We start from the raw sequence: 16,140 nt of genomic DNA on the forward strand, positions 1-16,140 counted from the left end.
AGGAACATTGATCTACGCAACTGGGAACCGATGACATGTCATCCACGTCGGCGTGCCAGACCACCCGATCCCGTTAGTCCCATCTTTACGACAACCAAAGTTGCCTTTTGTATCAAGCATTGCTGTGGGTTGCTGAAGACCATTTCTGCCCCAGATTTTCACGGGTCTAACACGCTTATGACATCATTTGTTAGATCACATGTTTCTATGGGTTCCTTATCAGGTGAATGCTTGACTTGTCTCTGTGTGTTTCTTGGTGACGGAAAATTCACAAATTTCTCAATCCCCGATATTCCTTACAAGTCCTTACGTTGTAGCGATACAAAGAGGCTCACGTTTTAGCGGGCGTATTATCTTTTTCTACAAGGCTACGTGTTATTACTGCGGCTGATATTTATTTTCAACCCCGTTAAAAAATAGAATAGAAAACACGCACGTCTTCATTGCTCGTGACAGTTTTTTATTTGAATTGATCACATGACTATACATGGGACCTATATATGTGTTTACGCGGCACTAACGGTAAACCATTTTGTTAACAGATGTTAAACATTTACTAAATTATTGTGGTTTTACTGACGTATTTCTGTCACAAAAGATTACCTGTCCAAAGTACCTTTTGTTCTGTTTTGACCACACAGAAATACTTTTATGATATAAATCTCAGAAAATTCCTTGTGTCATTATACAGATTTAGATGCCCTTCACATGATCGTGATGGGCAGATATTATGTAATTCCAAGAGAAAAGAGATTTTGCAAATTTCCAACATAAAATGTAATCGAAGGTGAGTTTCACTATAAGCTGGTATGTCTTTACGGTTCTGATCTAAGGACAAATTATCTACCACAATATCATCATTGATATCCTACCATGTTTAAATTTAATTGTTAATGAACTCCGGTAATACATTCGCAAACTTGGTATGCTTATTTACCATGCTCTTGAACATTGCGATTGTATGCCAAAAGTATTATCACATTTTGTACTTCTCAAGTACTACAGCTTACATTCGCAAACTTGGTATGTGTATTCACCATGCTTTTGAACATTGTGAATGTAGGCCAAAAGTATTATCACATTTTGTACTTCTCAAGTACTACAGCTTACATTCGCAAACTTGGTATGTGTATTCACCATGCTTTTGAACATTGTGAATGTATGCCAAAAGCATTATCACATTTTGTACTTCTCCAGAAATACAGCTTACATTCGCAAACTTGGTATGTGTATTCACCATGCTTTTGAACATTGTGATTGTAGGCCAAAAGTATTATCACATTTTGTACTTCTCCAGAAATACAGCTTACATTCGCAAACTTGGTATGTGTATTCACCATGCTTTTGAACATTGTGCTTGTAGGCCAAAATTGTTATCAACGTTTGTACTTTAGAACTGTGGCCTCTTCAGTTCTAAAGTAAAGAGAGATTGAGATTACATAAAATAATATATGATGGTCGGGATAGAGTCTTAGAATGCATTACATTGCGTTCATCAGCATGTGACATAGACGGTGCGGCCGTTGAGCGGTTGGGATGGTCTGACATTTGTATCAACGTAGAGAGGTTCGCCGTCAGTGGCTGGGAGATCCTTCAGCACGCGAAGCTTAAAAGAAACAACAGAGTCACCTTTGACGGTAAAGATAATGATCAACGGAGAATCTAAACTTTCACAAAAGTTGATTTTATTGATTCGTTTCAGTGACAGGTAGAGTTCATTTGCCTTTTAAACTTTCCAGTTGCACCATAATTACAATGGAACAAGGTTGTAAGCTGGTAATACCAGGACGGTTGACTGAATCACATGGCACACTGGAGGTGAGGACCGTCATCCAACCATCCTTGCCCACAATTGCTGACATGTCGTTCACTCATAGGTTACAGAATGTTTCGTGAGTCGTAAACGCATTTTAAATATATCTTATTCTGTGTGATGCGTTAAAAAGCAAGCACATTTAAATAAATCTTACTCTGTCTGCTGTGGTGGTGATAGGGTCTTTCATAATAACCTATCGGACAGACTCCGAAAATGGCGGGGTGGTAAGCGAGCCCTTGTACGTGTAGTAATCGCCATCACGAAGCAGCTCACGCGGGTCCAGACTCACTATCTCATGTTTATCTACACCATGACAACAGAGATACATCTCAGTACTGAAGGAGATAAATCTAGGCGATCAGTCATTGATTTTTCGTCATACATTCTACCCTGGTTGATACGCCGACATTTGTGTTTGATGATTTGGACATGGAACCAGGTTGCCTTACAAGTAGGGACGTCATACTCGCCAGAATCATTAAGAAAAACAAAAATTACACGTACATTTGATAAAAGTCAGAATACTAAAGAAAATTAATCAGTTAGTCGTGTCACTCTGTCACTATTCATGGATACAAACAATTACACATCATGCAACTTCAATTTTCCATTGATGCTTAGACGCCGTTAATTTGTCATACCATTGTTTCATTAACATAGGCTGCATATTGCAGCCCACCGTAACACACACCACAAACCATTATCATTTATCATTAGACTTAACGCGATTTCACACAGAAGAAACCTTGTAGCATGCACCTACCGCCTTTCTGAGCGGACACCCCATCAACATATCTGTTGAAAGCATTGTTCTCCGACTTCCCTCTTACCTGCGGGAAGAATAGAGGAGTCAGTCTGGGTCACGATAGTTCCCCTTCTACGATTACTGTTACATGTATATTAATAGCATTTGGATAAGAATCTTGCTTACGGGATTTGAGAAATATCGGTCCTGCCTGAATATTGAAGAAAGCAATGATGTCTAAATTTCCAGTGTAACGCTAATCAATATATATATATACATATATAATACAACTATAACATACACGGGAGTGTTTAAGCAATGCAACAGTAGCACAAGACATACAGATGGAAGTTTGGAACATCTGTTTTGCTTGAGTACTAGAGCCATGTCATACAATCCGATCGTTTACACTGAAAAACAAAATAGAAAAAGCCCAAAGATTTCATACATTACAAGTATCCTATGATCTGATTTCTTTCTTCCACTGCACTTAAAAAGTCTGTTTCTTCGTTGCCCTCCATGTAGTTTTCACTTAAGGTAGAAGCCTGGGTAAATCATTCAATCAACAGACAAATTTCAAATATCAAACTTGCACGAGAGATTAGGAGTGTAAGTGAGTGAGTTTAGTTTTACGCCGCATTCAGCAATGTTCCAGCTATATAGCGGCGATCTGTAAATAATCGAGTCTGGACCAGACAATCCAGTGATCAACATGATCATCGATCTGCACAATTGGGAACCGATGACATGTGTCAACCAAGTCAGCGAGCCTGATCACCCGATCCCGTTAGTCGCCTCTTACGTTTTTTCCGCCTTTTATGGTAAGCATGGGTTGCTGAGGGCTTATTCGATCCCAGACCTTCAGGGGTCAGAGAGACTAGGAGGAGAGCATGTGAAGTCACGGAATTATTCCATCCAGTATTGACAGATGTTTATCTGTACCATATGTTCCGTTTAGTCTGTGCGCATGAGCTGAATCCTCTTACCCTCAGGAACACTCCAATAACAACCACACCATCTGCCTTGTCAATGGCTCCCGGAATACTCCCATACTCCTTCTTGTAGTGAGACAGGTGCAGCTATAACAACGTAAACATATGGAAATTACATCGGACATTAATATGCAATGATGGGCCAGGTGACGAAACATGTGTTAGCACAACAGAACAGTTTCTTTACTGTGGAGCACAGTATGAATTGGGAAAAACAGTGCAATCAGACACTGACAATCAAGCATGTGCAAGTCTGTCGTTGGCTATTAGAACAGGTCTCAGCCATCAATATCTCTCGTATAACTATGAAGAATAGGTTTCAAACACTGATGCAGAGAAAGCGAACCAAGGCATAAGTGTTGTACCAGACGATTTGTGCAAAACACCTGTTGTAATTAAATGGGAAATTGTTAGTTTTCCTATTTTGTAAATGTATTAAATTGCTACATTTTAACTCTTGTACATATTGGTTAATGGACAATAAACGAAATGTCTTGCCCCTACCACTCCAGCGTGATGCCTGCCGTTGACGAGATGTTCCGAGGGAGAATGGAAGTGCATTGAGGCCAGGACATACTCGCCGTTAGTGAAAGGGAAGTCCTTCGTCACGAGGCGATCTTGTTTGAAGAAGGCGAGAGTCGCGCCATGGCCTGAAGTCATAGGAGTATTATTCGGGTCGGATTCCCGTTCTGGAATCTCATTTTATTGCAAAACAGAAATTTGTTTACAACTTAAATGGAGATGTGCCTGAGCCCATCTTACATCATCCCACTAACAATATGACTGGAATTCTTATTACCATTTATCCTTATCCTGCCTCTTAATTGTCTTCGACGCTTGAATTCGTACTGTATGGCCCCTAGCTTGGCACATTTTGTGTCCTGTGTCTCGATGTTGATGGGAGACTGTTTTGACCCGTTACAGCAGTGGGTGTTCTTGTCCAGTTCGTACCAGTGAAATGGATCTGAAATGTAAATTACATGGCTTTATTCTATAAAATGGAAATACAAACATCACGTGACCGCTAGACCAGACGTGAATCCAACGGGTATTTTGCAGTGAAAAAACCCATGAAATAATCACGGGTAATCTGGGATTCGAAGGCACAGTCAAAGATTTCTGTCTCTTTTACGCTATAATTATTTTTTCCTATTGAAAACATCTGCCAGCGTTGGTCAGCAACGCCCCATGATCGTTAGGGAGATGTCCTACCTGTTAGACGTTTGGGATAACTGTAATGACTCTGAAAACAGATGCTGCTGCAATGGTTCAGACTGATGTTTTCAACACAGTTTTTTTGTCGAATTATGGATCAAACATGTTTTTGTTGCCCTTCTTCATCAGTACCACAGTTTTTACCATAATCTTCGATTTTCTTCGATGTGAGACTATCAAATACGAGAGGCATATTCTATGCATCATTCAAACATCGTTCAGAACAATCGTGGTTCACCAATGCGAATCCAGAATCAGTTCCATGTTGGATGAGACCGTCTCTACAAGACTGTTGTTAAATGTAATAAACTCACCATGCATGGATCCAAAGTGGTAGTTGAAATGCACTTTGTGAAGGGATACAGGGCACAAGGCCCTCTCGGCAGCCACGTAGACGTTGGTTGCAACTACAACGACAGCTATCGGAATCAGCATCTTGACGCGTCACTGTAGCTCGGTGCAGGCAGAACTATATATACAATAGAAAGTTGGGAATATGAAACCCGTCAATCAAACCGTATATGTTCTTCTATCACTTTTCGCGAAATCTGTTAACAGATGCACATTTTGGCTACATAATCATTTAACGGAAGACTGCATAGAGGTGTGATCAGTGTCAGTGATTAGTCAATATCGATATCACATGTTTATGCGTATAGCACGGCTGAATCTATTCGGTTGCTGGTGTATCACATTATCAATGTTTTCCGCCAAGACAGTCGTGTAAAACGATGCCGTAAATGACGTTACTTTGGATCAGATTGTGGATAATCCACCTGCTGTTGTGCGTAATAGACCAGTTTAGTCACGTGGGTAAATTGCAGTCGTGGGTTTCGGGGTATTGGGTGATAGCAACAGTATAACATGCCAAAATATTGTGAATATGTGAATATAGATGTGTTGATGACATGTCTTCATACATAATTGAAATAATACAATGCAGTATGTCCTTTAAGTATAGAGGGTAAGCTGGTGTCTCACTTGCTCTATTTTAAAACAGTATGCAGCTTGGAAACAGGATGTTTGTAGAAATGCAAAGATGCATGTAGTGATAGTAATTCCCAAACAAAGGTTGCGGTGAGGTGGGCCAGTAGGTCTTTTTATAACCCAAACAGGTTTACTTTTGGCATTCACTTTTCATTTGATGACAGATCAGAATATTACATGTATACATTCTCATGAATTTCCTACTTGTTTTGGACAGGACGGTTATATCCATGAATACGTATCATTGATCAGCTTGTACATGAAATACTCTGATGGCAGCTTTCGTGTAGTAGCCTCCTATATATATAGATACCAAGGGTTTTTTCAATATTCATTATTGAATACATATTCATTAGTCATTAAGTATAACAGACTGCTTCCATCAAACATTTACTTAAATGTAAGAAAGACATTAGACATGTTACTTGTCATTCATGACAAACTTGCTGAGAACTGATAGCTACAGTACATGGGAACAGTGCAGAATGTAGTACGAGGGGATGTCAATAAGTTTTAGCCTTGCAAAGAAAAACACAAAATATTGGTATGAACCACATTTATTTTTCAACATAGTTCCCTTGTGAGTCAAGACACTTGTTCCATCTGTTCTGAAGGGTTTGTGATTGTGTTCACGGGCGTTGTGGTTTGATGGCATAAACGCAGCCGTTTCGGAGCATGTCATTGACTTTTTCGTGCTGCACGGAATTTTGTGCACCGTTCATCTGGGCATCTTGAACATGTGGCAGATTTTGAGTGTTGAGCGCTGGAGACAGAATAGACGAGTAGCTCTCCAGTAGTTTGTGACACAAAACAGTAAAATAGAAACAGGAATAAGATTTAGAGAGATAGATAGATAGATAGAGTAGGATTAACTAAATAGACAGGTTTGCATATTTAGTTTAATTTTCATTGCATATGTTTTACATTTCATTTCATTACATTACAAGGGAATTTCACTTTTAGTTGATTACAAGGGGATTTCACGTTTAGTTGTTTAAAGGGGAGTTCATGTTTAGTTAGTTAAAAGATTTGGTTTGAAAGGTAAGTCGAAATTTATATTTTAGTTTAATTTCCACTGCGTTACATTGGTAGCAGAGCGTGGTTGCTCTGACTCTGCACTAGCTACACTTAGGGATAGTAATAGTTATTTATAGGTTTCATAGACACATGCTTTTATTTTGGTAGTTGTTTCATTACATTGGTTGATAAATCAACAAACATGTCTGATATAGACAAATCAGAAGATAAAGTGAAGAAGTCTGTAAAGGTTACTTGTGATGTTAACAAGCTGGAGTTAAGAATTGCCCAGCTTAAAAAACAAAAGACAGCAGCTAAGTCTGCACTGACAAAAGCTCAGAACACGATGCTGAGTTTAATTGATGGAGAGCATCTTCCCACAAAGAAAGCAGTTAGGGATGAGATAGATAAGGTGAGTTCACTGCAGGATAAGGTTGTTAGCTTTTTGTATGAACTCTCCAAGGCATACGACCAAGGTAATGATTGTGATCAAGCTAAGAAAACCAGTAAAGAAATAGATGATGTACTGGAAGTTAGTGATGAGACTATACAAACCGCAAGAATTCATTTGAGCGGCAGGTCAGATGAAAGTTCATCTACTAGTTTAAGATCAGGGATGTCAAGACTGTTTCGCACAAATGACACAAAGAAACACATCACTGTTACACATGAAGCTACAGGTGTTAATGAATCTAATAAACAAGGTGTTCCATATGTAGATCAGAGAGATGATGCTTGGAAGGGAATTAATACAGCATCACAAGATGACAGAATAGGTGATGATATGCGGACTAAACTCAAACGCGTTTCAATTCCTGTGTTTCATGGCAACATCAAAGAATATGAAAGCTGGAAGACTGCCTTCATTGCATGTGTGGACAAAGCCAATGCTACTAATGAATACAAGTTGTTACAGCTAAAACAATACTTAGCTGGAGAGGCTTCTGAGGTCATTTCAAGGTTAGGGCACACTGCAGCAGCTGATGATGTAGCTTTAGAACGACTGGAGAGAAAATATGGAGGTAAGAGAAGGCAAATCGCTTTGAAAATGGAAGAAGTTTATAACTTCAGACCAATTCGTCCAGGTAACGCCAAAGATCTAGAGAACTTCGCAGACCTTTTAGACATCACTGTTGTCAGTCTCAGAGAAGCTGATAAAATAGAAGAACTGGGTGACGGTTGTCTGTATTCCCAGCTGATGCGAAAAATGACAGGATCAATGATAACAAATTATCAAAGATGGTTGTTTGAAATCCAACGTCAGGAATCAGTGGAATGTTTAAGAGAATGGGTGCTTAAAGAATCTGAATTTCAAACAGTTGCATCTGAGGTAAAACTAGGCATCACTGAAAAGCCTAAAGAGAAGGAACATAGGTACAGTCAAAAGTCAGGGTCATTCTTTGGCAGGCCACAGGTACAGTTCTGTAACTTCTGTCATGAGAAGGGTCATCAAATAGGAATCTGTAAACGTTTCAGAGAGTTAGATATCCAAAACCGATGGACTAAAGCTAAAGAACTGAAACTGTGCTTTCGGTGTTTAGGTACGCGTCATGTTGGGAAATTATGTCGCACAAACATCCCATGTGGTATTGAAGGATGTCGGTCGACACATAATAGATTACTACATGACAGTAACTGGGTAAAATCACAGACAAGGAACTATGGAAACAGTAGCAACAACTCTGAAAATTGTAAAACAGAAAATAAACAAACAACCACAATGTCATCAACAACAAATGGATATTATGTATCTTCCCTCAGAACAGTTCCAGTTATTCTAAAGAATGGCTCGCGAAGAATAAAGGTCAATGCTCTTCTTGATGATGCTAGCACTCAGACATACATTAATGAAGACGTAGTATCAGAGTTAGGGGTACATGGTCAAAGACAGACAGTATCTGTTAATGTTCTGAACAGCAAGCAGGAAACCTTTAATAGCATGACTGTTGAAGTAGGTTTAGAAAGTGTTGATGGTTCGGTGGACATAAACATATCTGCGCTAACTACAACAAAGGTCACAGGAATGATGAAGGTTATTGACTGGCAAAAACATGCACGTGATTGGAAACACTTACATGACATTGAGTTTCCAAAATTGAGTTCCAGACCAATTGTGGACATATTGATCGGCATGGACTATTTGGAACTCCATTGTTCTCAAACAGATGTTTGCGGTCAGCCTGGTGACCCAATAGCAAGGTTAACACCATTGGGTTGGACGTGCATTGGTAAAGTGCATGACCCAGGGACAGATAACAGACAATTGACAGATTCATTCTTTATTCATGGTGGTAAAACAACAAGTGATGATAAAGAACTTGAGGCATTGGTAGATAGGTTCTGGGAGGTTGAATCCATTTCGGTATACAAACCTGTGCTGACAAGAGATGAGGAAATGGCTGTGAATGCTGTAAAAGAATCACTTACCCATGATTCACAGAGGTACACAGTTGGTGTTCCATGGAAGGAAGGTTCAAAACTTCCTGAAAGTAATTATGATATTGCTTTCAATCGCCTGAAACAAATTGAGAAAAAGTTAACAAAAGATGTGACAATTCAAACAGCATATGAGGATGTGATAACACAGTATGAGAAAAAGGGATACATAAGAAAAGTACCTGAAAAAGAAATTAAAACAAAAAAATCCTGGTACTTACCACACTTTCCTGTTGTCCGGCCGGAAAGAAATACAACTAAGGTTAGGATGGTTTTTGATGCCTCAGCGAAATGTGACAGCGTGTCCTTAAATGATGTTGTGCAACAAGGACCAAAGCTGCAGAACAATTTGGTTGAAATACTTCTAAGATTTAGAAAACATCCTATTGCAATCATATGCGACATTGCAGAAATGTACTTACAAATTCAGATTCCTAAACATGATCAGCCTTTCTTCAGATTTCTTTGGAGGTCAATGAATACGGAGAAAGAACCAGATGTGTATGAATTTTCACGGGTAGTCTTTGGAATGAATTGTTCGCCCTTTCTTGCACAGTATGTTACACAGGAACATGCTAAGTCATGTGAGAATCATCTTCCTTTAGCAGCAGAAACAGTAGCGAAATCAACATACATGGATGACACAATGGATTCTGTGGAGACAGAAGACAAAGCACTACAGCTTTATGATCAAATAAATGAACTGTGGACAACAGCTGGTATGCATGCCAGGAAGTGGGTCTCCAATTCCGTGAAGGTGCTTGAATGCATTCCAGTTGCAGACAGACTATCTGAAATTAATATTCAGATGTCCGAGCTGCCATCTGTGAAAGCTCTAGGATTACTTTGGAATGCAGAGAATGATAAATTTCAGTTCTGCTACAAAGTTACTAATGGCCACTTCAATGTGTCAAAAAGAGCTTTCTTGAGAGAAATTGCAAAGATATTTGACCCTCTAGGGCTTCTAGCTCCATTTACAATTAGGGCAAAGATTATTTTGCAACAGGTGTGGTTGTCTGGTGTAGGATGGGATGACAAGATGAGTCCTGACTTAGAGGAAAAGGTCTTACAGTGGTATATGGAACTGGCAGATTTGAAGTCATTACGTTTTCCAAGGTGGATAGAATTTAGCTCAGAGATGATAGAATTTAGCTCAGAGATTGCCATTCCATGTCTGCATGTGTTTGTTGATGCATCGCAAGATGCTTTTGGTGCTGTGATATACTTGGTGAGTGGTCATGGAGAGAGAATAGTTAGTCAGCTTGTTGCTTCAAAAAGCCATGTTGCTCCAATTAAAGCTGTAAGTGTTCCACGGCTTGAATTAATGGCTGCTGTTCTTGGAGTGAAACTCCTTCTGATTGTTGCAAAAGGTCTGGAAATGTCAGTTCATGATGCAAAGCTGTGGTCTGATAGCATGAATGTTTTATGGTGGATTAAGAACCACAGCAGAAGTTTTAAGCCATTTGTGGCTAATCGTGTGGGTTACATTCAGGAGATGACAAAACCTTGTCAGTGGATGCACGTACCAACAAAGCTGAATGCAGCTGACATACTTACCAAAGGAAGTAAACCTGAAACTCTGGGCACAACAGCATGGCACCATGGTCCTGAGTTCTTAGCACACGATGAAAGTCAATGGCCAGAGCAGAAAAATGATTTCGAGAAGGTAGATCTGGAAAAGAAAACTAGATCAAACTTCAAAGTCACTATGAATGTTCAACATGATGATACGCCATGGCGTTTAGATCCATGTAGGTTTTCTGACTGGAATAGACTTTGTAGGATCTTTGCATGGGTCTACAGGTTTCTAAACAACTGTCGGACAGCATAAAATGTCAGACAGAAAAACAGTCTTGTTCCAGAAGAACTTGAGGAGGCTGAAAGAAAAATAATAGCAAATGAACAAAAGGAAGCATTTCCAACTGAGTATATGGCACTGAAACAGAGCAAGAGAGTAGCATCCAAGAGTAAACTCATTGGATTGCAGCCTTTTCTGGATGAAACGGGAGTGATGAGGTTAAATGGTAGATTGAGATTTGCAGATGTGTTCTCTTGGGAGGCTAGGTTTCCAATAATCATTCCCAGGAAAAGCTGGGTGACGAAACTCATAGTGAAACACCACCATGAAAAGTGTCTTCATATGGGAACCAACACCACACCGGCCTCATTGTCGTCAAAGTTCTGGATTGTATCCTCAAGAGAGGAGATCCGTGAATGGGAAAATGAATGTGCTTGGTGCAAAAAACAAAAGGCAAAACCAGCAGAACAGCTCATGGGAAGTCTTCCAAAAAGTAGAGTAGTAAGTTCAATGAGAGCATTTGTTCAAACTGGAGTGGACTTTGCTGGTCCGTTTCTTACGGTACAGGGCCGAGGAAAAAGCCGTCATAAGAGGTATTTGTGTCTCTTCACGTGTCTAGCTACTCGAGCTGTACACCTTGAGATTGCTTACGGACTAGACACAAATTCATTCTTAAATGCTCTTTTCCGTATGGCACATAGACGAGGATGGCCCAAGGAGATGGTATCTGACAACGGCACAAATTTCGTTGGAGCCGTAAAAGAGCTTAAACAGTTGGTGAAATCTTTAGATTCAGACACCATGAAATCAAAGTTGTCAAACAGAGGCATAGTTTGGAGGTTTAATCCGCCAAATGCTCCTCACTTTGGAGGAATTTTTGAATCCATGATCAAGTCAGCTAAGCGTGCAATTTATGTGATACTTGGGTCAAGTGATGTCACTGATGAAGAATTGATGACAGCCTTTACGGGTGTTGAAGCTCTGTTAAATTCTAGACCACTCACATATCAGAGTGCACACGTTCAAGATAATGTTCCTCTTACTCCAAACCATTTTCTTCATGGACAACTAGGGGGAGACTTTGCTCCAGAAATAGACTCCACTTCTTATGCCCCTCAAAAGCGTTGGCGACGGATACAGGAACTCATCAGGCATGTATGGAGGAGATGGATGAGAGAGTGGCTTCCAACTTTGAATGTCAGAAAAAAGTGGGTCACACCCTCAAGAGATTTCAAAGTTGATGATGTTGTTATTCTCGTGTCACAAGATAACCCACGAGGAACTTGGCCTCTGGGAAGGGTAGTAAAAACATACCCAGGAAAGGATGGCCACGTCAGGGTGGTTGAAGTACAAGTTGGACAATCGAGGTTCACTAGGCCAGTGACTAAGGTTTGTCCTCTGGAATATAGCAATTGAACCAGAAAGAACAAGTTACCAGTGTAAATAAAGTAGAATGTTCAAGTTTAGAACAGTGTTTGTTGTAAATAGGTTGAATATTTTAGCATTTATTTCGTTGGTTTGAGATTGCATTGCTGTTGATAGATGATGATAGACAGGAGTCTATCATGGAAGGGGGCATGTTCTGAAGGGTTTGTGATTGTGTTCACGGGCGTTGTGGTTTGATGGCATAAACGCAGCCGTTTCGGAGCATGTCATTGACTTTTTCGTGCACCGTTCATCTGGGCATCTTGAACATGGCAGATTTTGAGTGTTGAGCGCTGGAGACAGAATAGACGAGTAGCTCTCCAGTAGTTTGTGACACAAAACAGTAAAATAGAAACAGGAATAAGATTTAGAGAGATAGATAGATAGATAGAGTAGGATTAACTAAATAGACAGGTTTGCATATTTAGTTTAATTTTCATTGCATATGTTTTACATTTCATTTCATTACATTACAAGGGAATTTCACTTTTAGTTGATTACAAGGGGATTTCACGTTTAGTTGTTTAAAGGGGAGTTCATGTTTAGTTAGTTAAAAGATTTGGTTTGAAAGGTAAGTCGAAATTTATATTTTAGTTTAATTTCCACTGCGTTACACCATCTTTTCTGCCAGGAGCTGATGCCATCTCTGTAGAAGGCGCCATTTTGGTCCTCAAACCAAGCCTCAGTAGCAGCAATAAGCTCATTATCATCCTGAAATCTACGACCAAGCAAGTGTTTCTTGAGATCTGGGAACAAATGGTAATCACTTGGTGCCAAGTCTGGAGAGTAGGGGGCATGCGGCAAGATTTCGTACCCGCATTCCTGGACAGTGGCGGCTGCAACGCGAGAGGTGTGTACTGGAGCATTGTCTCGATGTAGAAGAATACCACGTCTGATCTTGCCCCGCTGCTTCTCCTTTGTTGACTGTCGCACTTGCCTCAACAAGTTAGCGTAATATCCCCCATTCATTGTTCTTCCTTTTGGTAAGTAATCTATGTGGATGACGCATTTGCTATCCCAGAAGACTGTCGCCATTACCTTCTGCACTGATCTGGAGGCTTTGAACTTTTTGGGCTTGGGAGAAGTGACATGTTTCCATTCCATGGATTCTTGTTTGCTCTCAGGATCATAGTGGTGGATCCAGGTTTCATAACAGATTACTAGCCTAAAGTGAAAATCTTCTGGATTCTTGCTGCATCTGATTAGCATGGAGTTGCTTATGGTGACCCTTGTTTGCTTCATTTCATCTGTAAGCATTCTTGGCACCCATCTTGCGCATGTCATGTTCATGTCTCGATGGATCCGTGTGAAATGCCTGTGGTCTCCTCTAACTCATGGAGTGTGATTCGACGATTTTCCATCACAAGTCTATACACTCTGTCAATGTTTTCCTGACTAGTGCTTGTTGTTGGGCGACCTGGACGGGGGTCATCTTCAAGACTCTCTCTACCATGCTTAAATTCATTGACCCATCGTTTGATGGTAGCAGATGAAGGGGAAGACTTCCCATAAACTGCTGAAATCTTTTCTTCAATGTTCTTCGCCGTTTCCTTCAAGAACTAAAAACTTAATTACTGCTCTATACTCAATTTTATTCATTTTCACTGCCGTGAGTGGGGTCTCTTTCTGTCAATGTGAGCTGTTCAATAACTTCTGAGAGTAGGATACCAAAACTTATATATCACATCAGCTACACCCCAAGGTTCAATGTCGTACCACAGGCTGTGACACCTGGGTGTGAAAAATGCTCAAGGCTCAAAACTTATTGACATCCCCTCGTACATGTGCAGATGTGCAGGAGGCAGGTGTTTTGAATACTTGGTGTTGCATATATATGGAAACACAATTAGAATAAACCTATTGTCTCAGCCACAAAGTCTGACTTGTAGATGTTCCGGCTGACAAAGTCTCGTGTAACATCACCACTATGTGTAAGCGCCATTACAATAAGTCTTAGATCAAAATATTGAAGGAGTGAATTTAGTTTTACACCGCAATCAGCAATATTATAGCTAAACGGCGGGGTTTGGATGGGTCAGATAATCGAGTCTGAACCAGACCATCCAATGATCAAACTCATGAACATCGATCTGCACAATATGGATACAACCAATCTAGTCTGCGAGCCTCACACTCGATCCCATTAGTCGCCTCTTACGACAAGCAGGGGTTACTGAACAACCAAACTAGAATTTGGACTTCCACCAGAGGAAGGCACAGTATCCGTCCACAAGTCCATATTTTTCTTGTGTGCGAAGGAATTAGGATTGTTTTTTTTAAGGAAAATTATAAAGATAACAGCTGTTATACGTGCTATTACAGACACACAAAACAAGTTTATAACAATCTGAAACATGATTTAGTTCACGGGATGTCTACCAGTTGTTTTGGACATGTCTGTATAACCTTCTATCCCTCCCTGGGAGTGGTAACCAGTGCACACACATGATGATAGGGAAGATGTGGCTGTGTTTGGTGATTCTGCAGACCACTCTAGCAGCTGCATTCTGGACTTTCTATAACCTGGAGGGCAGATCCTCGTTCATGTTCCCAAGCAAACTGTTACTGCAGTCCAAGCGGGACAGCAGGATAGATCTTACAAGAAGGTGCATTGCGTCAGTTGTTAATAGGTGGTGTATGCTGGAGATGAGAGCGGATGTGATGATAGCAGACTTACTTACATACGTTACTGACGTGTGGCCCCATGGAAAGTGTGGATTCTATCTGGACACCCAGGATTCTGACTCTTCTTTCAGGGAATAGAAGTCACAGCCTATTTATGATGAGTTCCTGATACCATCAACCTTGACGAGTGTCCAAGAAAGACAATGTTATCATCTCATGACAGTGCAATGGTCAAGCTTTCCTGAAGTGTACATTGTACAGGCTCTTCGGGAGGGGTAGCTGGTTCATTGTTGGTCTTCTTACAATCCCTTGCAGGTGATCTTCAGGGAGCTCATTTTATGACAAATACAAATTACTCTTGGTCAGCAAGACACTGGCGGGTGCGTGGTGAGCGAGCAGGATAGGGAATGGTGCGCAAGAGATCTAAGGTGCCAGGCGAGTGATCCAGCAATCGTGCCGGCATCGAGTCCCACCCGTCACCTGGTGTGAAAACCTTGAAGTCAACTTTGTTTGTAGACTCTTTCAGTATTATCACAATCTGTAGTGTACAGTACACAACCCTGAGACCTCAAAAGAACACTTCAATCCACTGCTGAATGGCCAGATGCTGGCCACAGGAATACGTGCATACAGTAGACATGGACATTAGACATTACATATTGTATATTGATACTGACTCTAGCGTATCGTGAATCGTCTAGCCACTTTTCCATAAATACATTTTGGTTAGTTTTGAGCAGCAGTTAACCACATACCATCTGTATGCTGACAGTCTGTCAAGTCTCGAGTCTTGCACCAGTGACTATTAATATGAGTATCGACCCTTTATCTCGGCCAGTCGCGGACCAAGATTATTCTGCCATGAACTGTTTTGTTGGACCAATAAGCTGGCAGTTTATCGTGCAAGTGACATCTCAGGGAGCAAAAAGCAACTCTGAAACTACATTTATAACCGAGCAAGTGTTTATGAAAAACTAAAAGGCATGCACTGCCCCTGTGGCACCAGTCATTAATATTTGCAAAGTGTAGTGGGTTATTCATCTAAATTAGTTCTGGAACAGGGGATTGTATCGGACATCATGTA

At 40.5% G+C, this 16,140-nt stretch overlaps 2 protein-coding genes across 2 annotated transcripts; one reads left to right on the forward strand and one right to left on the reverse strand.

The window, feature by feature from the left end:
* Positions 1-443: 443 nt before the first annotated feature.
* Positions 444-5,211, reverse strand: LOC137256562 (carbonic anhydrase 2-like). The gene is made up of 7 exons (XM_067794420.1): positions 5,083-5,211; positions 4,353-4,517; positions 4,058-4,203; positions 3,548-3,640; positions 2,580-2,646; positions 1,971-2,119; positions 444-1,606 (listed from the first exon to the last, which is right to left on the reverse strand). Exons 1-6 carry the CDS (start codon positions 5,201-5,203, stop codon positions 2,010-2,012), a joined length of 702 nt encoding a protein of 233 aa, XP_067650521.1. The 5' UTR covers positions 5,204-5,211; the 3' UTR covers positions 444-1,606; positions 1,971-2,009.
* Positions 5,212-6,974: 1,763 nt separating this feature from the next.
* LOC137255575 (uncharacterized) lies at positions 6,975-15,194 on the forward strand. The gene is made up of 3 exons (XM_067792999.1): positions 6,975-10,874; positions 11,154-12,395; positions 14,919-15,194. The coding sequence occupies exons 1-3, from the start codon at positions 6,975-6,977 to the stop codon at positions 15,192-15,194; spliced, it is 5,418 nt and encodes a 1,805-aa protein (XP_067649100.1).
* Positions 15,195-16,140: the final 946 nt, after the last annotated feature.

Source organism: Haliotis asinina, chromosome 11 (genome assembly GCF_037392515.1).
Source record: "Haliotis asinina isolate JCU_RB_2024 chromosome 11, JCU_Hal_asi_v2, whole genome shotgun sequence".
In the NCBI taxonomy this organism is placed as follows: domain Eukaryota; kingdom Metazoa; phylum Mollusca; class Gastropoda; order Lepetellida; family Haliotidae; genus Haliotis; species Haliotis asinina.